A 7,981-nucleotide genomic window follows, 5' to 3' on the forward strand; every position below is an offset into this window, starting at 1 on the left:
CTACGACAACTGCAGCACCTACGACAACTGGAGCACCTACTACGACAACTGCAGCACCTACTACGACCACTGCAGCGCCTACTACGACAACTGTAGCTCCCACAACAACTACTTCTGCAGCTCCTACGACAACCACAGCTCCTGCGACAACTGCAGTTCCTACGACAACTGCAGCACCTACGACAACTGCAGCACCTACGACAACTGGAGCACCTACTACGACAACTGCAGCACCTACTACGACCACTGCAGCGCCTACTACGACAACTGTAGCTCCCACAACAACTACTTCTGCAGCTCCTACGACAACCACAGCTCCTGCGACAACTGCAGCACCTACGACAACTGCAGCACCTACGACAACTGGAGCATCTACTACAACAACTGCAGCGCCTACTACGACAACTGTAGCTCCCACAACAACTACTTCTGCAGCTGCTACGACAACCTCAACTGCAACACCTTCTACAACTGCAGCTCCTACAACCACTATGACTGCTGCAGCAACTACTACGACAACCACAACTGCAGATCCTACTACATCAGTTGTAGTTTCAAGCACTGCAGCAGCTGAACCTGCAACAACTGTAGGTCCTACTACAACAACTGTAGCTCCTAAAACAGCTACAACTGCAGCAACTACTACAACTGAAGCTATGACAACGACCACACCTACTACGACAGCTACAACTGAAGCTCCTACGACAACTGCAGCTCCTACTACGACCACTGCAGCGCCTACTACAACTGAAGTTACGACAACAACCACACCTACTATGACAGCTACAACTGAAGCTCCTACGACCACTACAACGACAACTGCAGCTCCTGCGACAACTGGAGCACCTACTACGACAACTGCAGCACCTACTACGACCACTGCAGCGCCTACTACGACAACTGTAGCTCCCACAACAACTACTTCTGCAGCTCCTACGACAACCTCAACTGCAACACCTTCTACAACTGCAGCTCCTACAACCACTATGACTACATCAACTACTACGACAACCACAACTGCACCTACCGCTACAACCACAACTGCAGATCCTAAAACAGCTACAACTGCAGCAACTACTACAACTGAAGCTATGACAACGACCACACCTACTACGACAGCTACAACTGACGGTCCGGCAACAACCACACCTACTACGACAGCTACAACTGAAGCTCCTACAACCACTACAACAACAACTGCAGCTCCTGCGAAAACTGGAGCACCTACTACGACCACTGCAGCGCCTACTATGACAACTGGAGCTCCCACAACAACAACTTCTGCAGCTCCTACGACAACTGCAGCTCCTGCAACAACTGCAGCACCTACGACAACTGGAGCACCTACTATGACCACTGCAGGGCCTACTACGACAACTGTAGCCCCCACAACAACTACTTCTGCAGCTCCTACGGCAACCTCAACTGCAACAACTGCAGTTCCTACGACAACTGCAGCTACTACGACAACTGCAGCACCTACGACAACTGGAGCACCTACTACGACAACTGGAGCACCTACTACGACAACTGCAGCACCTACTACGACAACTGTAGCTCCCACAACAACTACTTCTGCAGCTGCTACGACAACCTCAACTGCAACACCTTCTACAACTGCAGCTCCTACAACCACTATGACTGCTGCAGCAACTACTACGACAACCACAACTGCACCTACTGCTACAACCACAACTGCAGATCCTACTACAACATCAGTTGTAGTTTCAAGCACTGCAGCAGCTGAACCTGCAACAACTGTAGGTCCTACTACAACTACAACTGCAGCAACTACTACAACTGAAGCTACGACAACAACCACACCTTCCACTACAGCTACAACTGACGGTCCGACAACAACCACACCTACTACGACAGCTACAACTGAAGCTCCTACGACACCTGCAACGACAACTGCAGCTCCTGCGACAACTGCAGTTCCTACGACAACTGCAGCTACTACGACAATTGCAGCACCTACTACGACCACTGCAGCGCCTACTACGACAACTGTAGCTCCAACAACAACTACTTCTGCAGCTCCTACGACAACCTCAACTGCAACACCTTCTACAACTGCAGCTCCTACAACCAGTATGACTGCAGCAACTACTACGACAACCACAACTGCACCTACTGCTACAACCACAGATCCTATTTCAACATTAGTTGATCTTACAAGCACTACAGCAGCTGAAACTACAACAACTGTAGGTCCTAAAACAGCTACAACTGAAGCTCCGACACCAACCACACCTAATATGACAGCTACAACTGAAGTTCCTACGACCACTACAACAGCAGCACCTGCAAAAACAACTGCAGCTCCTGCGACAACTGGAGCTCCTGCTACAACTGCAGCTCCTACGACATCTGCAGCAACTACTACGACAACCGCAACTGCAACTGCACCTACTGCTACAACCACAACTGCAGATCCTACTGCAACATTAGTTGATCTAACAAGCACTACCGCAGCTGAAACTACAACAACTGTAGGTCCTACTACAACAACTGTAGCTCCTAAAACATCTACAACTGAAGCTCCTACGACACCTGCAACGACAACTGCAGCTCCTATGACAACTGCAGCTCCTACGACAACTGCAGCTACTACGACAACTGCAACACCTACGACAACTGCAGCACCTACGACAACTGGAGCACCTACTACGACAACTACAGCACCTACTACGACAACTGTAGCTCCCACAACAACTACTTCTGCAGCTCCTACGACAACCTCAACTGCAACACCTTCTACAACTGCAGCTCCTACAACCACTATGACTGCAGCAACTACTACGACAACCACAACTGCACCTACTGCTACAACCACAACCTCAGATCCTACTACAACATTAGTTGATCTTACAAGCACTACAGCAGCTGAAACTACAACAACTGTAGGTCCTAAAACAGCTACAACTGAAGCTCCGACACCAACCACACCTAATACGACAGCTACAACTGAAGTTCCTACGACCACTACAACAGCAGCACCTGCAAAAACAACTGCAGCTCCTGCGACAACTGGAGCTCCTGCGACAACTGCAGCTCCTGCGACAACTGCAGCTCCTACAACATCTGCAGCACCTACAATGACAACCGCAGCACCTACGACCACTATGACTGCAGCAACTACTAAGACAACCGCAACTGCAACTGCACCTACTGCTACAACCACAACTGCAGATCCTACTACAACATTAGTTGATCTTATAAGCACTACCGCAGCTGAAACTACAACAACTGTAGGTCCTACTACAACAACTGTAGCTCCTAAAACATCTACAACTGAAGCTCCTACGACACCTGCAACGACAACTGCAGCTCCTATGACAACTGCAGCTCCTGCGACAACTGCAGCTCCTGCGACAACTGCAGCTCCTGCTACAACTGAAGCTCCTACAACCACTACAACGACAACTGCAGCTCCTGCGACAACTGGAGCACCTACTACGACCACTGCAGCGCCTACTACGACAACTGTAGCTCCCACAACAACTACTTCTGCATCTCCTACGACAACTGCAGCTCCTGCGACAACTGCAGCACCTACGACAACTGGAGCACCTACTACGACAACTGCAGCGCCTACTACGACCACTGCAGTGCCTACTACGACAACTGTAGCTCCCACAACAACTGCTTCTGCAGCTCCTACGACAACCTCAACTGCAACACCTTCTACAACTGCAGCTCCTACAACCACTATGACTGTAGCAACTACTACGCCAACCACAACTGCATCTACTGCTACAGCCACAACTGCAGATCCTACTACAACATTTGTTGTAGTTTCAAGCACTGCAGCAGCTGAACCAGCAACAACTGTAGGTCCTACTACAACTACAACTGTAGCTCCTAAAACAGCTACAACTGCAGCAACTACTACAACTGAAGCTACGACAACAACCACACCTTCCACTACAGCTTCAACTGACGGTCCGACAACAACCCCACCTACTACGACAGCTACAACTGAAGCTCCTACGACCGCTACAACAGCAACACCTGCAACGACAACTGCAGCTCCTGCGACAACTGCAGCACCTACAACAGCAAATGCAGCACCTACAACCACTATGACTGCAGCAACTACTAAGACAACCGCAACAGCACCTACTGCTACAACCACAACTGCAGATCCTACTGCTACATTAGTTGATCTTACAAGCACTACAGCAGCTGAAACTTCAACAACTGTAGGTCCTACTACAACAACTGTAGCACCTAAAACAGCTACAACTGAAGCTCCGACACCAACCACACCTACTACGACAGCTACAACTGAAGCTCCTACGACACCTGCAATGACAACTGCAGCTCCTACGACAACTGCAGCTACTACGACAACTGGAGCACCTACTACGACAACTGCAGCACCTATGACAACTGGAGCACCTACTACGACAACTGCAGCACCATCTACGCCCACTGTAGCTCACACAACAACGACTTCTGCAGCTCCTACGACAACCTCAACTGCAACACCTTCTACAACTGCAGCTCCTACAACCACTATGACCGCAGCAACTACTACGATAACAACAACTGCACCTACTGCTACAACCACAACTGCAGATCCTACTACAACATTATTTGTAGTTTCAAGCACTGCAGCAGCTGAACCTGCAACAACTGTAGGTCCTACTACAACAACTGTAGCTCCTAAAACAGCTACAACTGCAGCAACGACTACAACTGAAGCTACGACAACAACCACACCTTCCACGACAGCTACAACTGAGGCTCCTACATCAACCACACCTACTACGACAGCTACAACTGAAGTTCCTACGACCACTACAACAGCAGCCCCTGCAACAACAACTGCAGCTCCTGCGACAACTGGAGCTCCTACAACAACTGCAGCTCCTACGACATCTGCAGCACCTACAACGACAACTGCAGCACCTACGACCACTTTGACTGCAGCAACTACTACGACAACTGCAACTGCACCTACTGCTACAACTACAACTGCAGATCCTACTACAGCATTAGTTGTAGTTTCAAGCACTACAGCAGCTGAATCTGCAACAACTGTAGGTCCTACTACAACAACTGTCACTCCTAAAACAGCTACAAGTGCAGCAACGACAACAACCACACCTTCCACGACAGCTACAACTGAAGCTCCGACAACAACCACACCTACTATGACAGCTACACCTGAAGCTCCTACGACCACTACAACAGCAACACCTGCAACGACAACTGCAGCTCCTGCGACAACTGCAGCTCCTATGACAACTGCAGCTCCTATGACAACAACTGTATCTCATTTTACCACTGCAGAACCTACTACAGCTCCGATTACAACTGTAGCCTCTACTACAGCCTCAACAGCAACACCTTCAACAACCACTGCAGCTCTTACTACAACAGCTGTAGATACTACAACATCCACAACTGTAGCACCTACTTCAGCAAATACAGCTCATACTACAACAACCACAACTGAGACACCTACCACGACAACAGCAGCACCTACTACCACAACCAGTGCAGCTCTTACTATAACAGCTGTAGACACTACAACTACATCAGGAGAAACTGCTACAGAAAATACAATTGCACCTACCACGACAACCACAACTGCAACACCTACAATGACAACTGCAGCACTTACGACAACTGCAGCACCTATTACGACCACTGCAGCTACTACTACGGCAACTGTAGCTCCTACAACAACTACTTCTGCAGCTCCTACGACACCCTCATCTGCAGCACCTTCTACAACTGTAGCTCCTACGACCACTATGACTGTAGCAACTACTACGACAACTGCAGCACCAACAACATCTGCAGCACCTCCTACGACAGCTGCAGCTTCTGCGATGTCCAAAACAGCTCAAACAATGACAACTGCCGATCCTACAACAATATTTGTTGCTCTTACGACAAATATAGCTGGAGAACTTACAGCGACATCTGTAGCTCCTTCAACAATAATATATGTAGCTCCTACAACTACTACAACTGAAGCTCCGACAACAACAACAACTACTACGACAGCTACAACTGCAGCACCTACAACGACAACTGCAGCTTCTATTACAACTGCAGCACCTACTACGACAACTGCAGCACCTATTACGACCACTGCAGCACCTATTACGAAAACTGTAGCTCCTACAACAACTACTTCTGCAGCTCCTACGACAACGTCTACTGCATCACCTTCTACAACTGCAGCTCCTACGACCACTACGATTGCAACAACTACTACGACAACCACAACTTCACCTACTGCTACAAGCACAACTGCAGATCCTACTACAACATTAGTTGCACTTATGAGCACTACCCCAGCTGAACCTGCAACAACTGTAGATCCTAAAACTGCTACAACTGCAGCAACTACTACAACTGAAGCTGCAAACACAACCAAACCTACTACGACAGCTACAACTAATGCTCCTACGACCTCCACAACAGCAACACCTGCAACAGCAATTGCCGCTCCTACGACAACTGCAGCTCCTATGACAACTGCAGCTCATACAACTGCAGCTCATACGACAATAACTGTTTCTCTTTTTACCACTACAACTGTAGCGCCTACTACAGCCACAACAGCAACACCTACAAATACAACTGGAGCACCTGCTACAGAAACTACAATTGCACCTACTACGACAAGCACTACTGCAACTTCTATGATAACTGCAGCTCCTCTGACCAATGCAGCTCCTACGACAACCAGAACTTCAGCTTCTACGACGAACACCACCTTAGCTCCTATGACAACAACGACAACTGCAACTCCTATGACATCGACAACTACAGCACCTAATATGACAACCGCAACTGTAGCTACAGCACCAACTGTAGCTCCTACAACAATAATATCTGTAGCTTCTACAACCACTAAAACTGCAGCAACTACTACAACTGAAGCTCCGACAACAACCACACCTACTATGACAGCTACAACTGAAGCTCCTACGATCACTTCAACAGCAACACCTGCAACACCAACTGTAGCTCCTACGACAACTGCATCTCGTATGACAACTGCAGCTACTAGGACAACTGCAGCTCGTATGACAACAACTGTATCTCTTCTGAACATTACAACTGAGGTACCTGCTACTGCTCCTACTACAACTGTAGCTCCTACTACAACTACATCAGCAGCGCCTACGACAACCACTGCAGCTCTTACTACAACATTTGTAGATATTACAACAACTACAACTAGAGCACTTGCTACAGAAACTACAATTGCACCTACTACGACAACCACAAGTGCAGCACGTACTACGACAACTGCAGCACCTACGACAACTGCAGCTTCTACGACAACTGCAGCTCCTACGACAACCACAACTGCAGCTTTTACAAGAACTACCACTGCTCCTACTATCAACAGCACCATAGAAGCTCCTACTTCCACAACCATAACTGAAGAATCTATAACCACCACAACTGTATCTTCTACTATGACAACCACAACTTCAGCTGCCATAATGACAACTACAAATTTAGCTCCAACAATGGCAACTCCAGCTCTTACAGCCACCACCACCACTGTAGCTTCGAGCATGGCAATTCAACCTGCAGGTCCTACAACAACGACCACAACTGTAGCACCTACAAGTACAACCACAATTGTACTTCCAACTTTTACTTCAACTTCTATGGTTTCAGGGACATCAACAACTTCTATGGCTTCAGGGACATCAACAACCAGGTAAGCAAGATATGTTTTGTATCATTATTTTATGCAATTGAATAAACACTTTGTCAATCAAGGAAACTTTGAAGCGAAGAACCAACTTTGAAGCAAAAGCATTCAAAATGTCAGCCATTCTATAGAAAAGCTCTTTGTGTACCTCAGTTTGTGTATAGGCGCTATTTCAATCCAATTAATATGCTTGCTGAAGGTAAAACCACCATATTTTTTTAACGTACTTCTAATTATTTGATTCATTTAGCCCGCTTTAGCACTTAAATGCTTTAAGTT

The 7,981-nt window shown here is 47.8% G+C and overlaps 1 protein-coding gene across 1 annotated transcript; it reads left to right on the top strand.

The window, feature by feature from the left end:
• The first annotated feature begins 527 nt into the window (after positions 1-527).
• Positions 528-6,808, top strand: LOC116354340 (mucin-5AC-like). The gene is made up of 9 exons (XM_031793206.1): positions 528-1,889; positions 1,932-2,906; positions 3,937-4,064; positions 4,426-4,617; positions 4,879-5,022; positions 5,491-5,851; positions 5,923-5,945; positions 6,100-6,270; positions 6,451-6,808. The coding sequence occupies exons 1-9, from the start codon at positions 657-659 to the stop codon at positions 6,806-6,808; spliced, it is 3,585 nt and encodes a 1,194-aa protein (XP_031649066.1). The 5' UTR covers positions 528-656.
• The last annotated feature ends 1,173 nt before the right edge of the window (positions 6,809-7,981 follow it).

The sequence above is a fragment of the Oncorhynchus kisutch genome, linkage group LG17 (genome assembly GCF_002021735.2).
Source record: "Oncorhynchus kisutch isolate 150728-3 linkage group LG17, Okis_V2, whole genome shotgun sequence".
Classification (NCBI taxonomy): domain Eukaryota; kingdom Metazoa; phylum Chordata; class Actinopteri; order Salmoniformes; family Salmonidae; genus Oncorhynchus; species Oncorhynchus kisutch.

Bases quoted from the DNA above. Each gene is read 5' to 3' on its own strand.
- LOC116354340 (XM_031793206.1), top strand. From the start codon at position 657: ATGACAACGACCACACCTACTACGACAGCTACAACTGAAGCTCCTACG. The intron at 4,618-4,878 runs GCACTGCAGCAG...CAACAACTGCAG, and splicing joins AACATTATTTGTAGTTTCAA to CTCCTACGACATCTGCAGCA. The intron at 5,946-6,099 runs GTAGCTCCTTCA...CGACAACTGCAG, and splicing joins GAGAACTTACAGCGACATCT to CACCTATTACGACCACTGCA.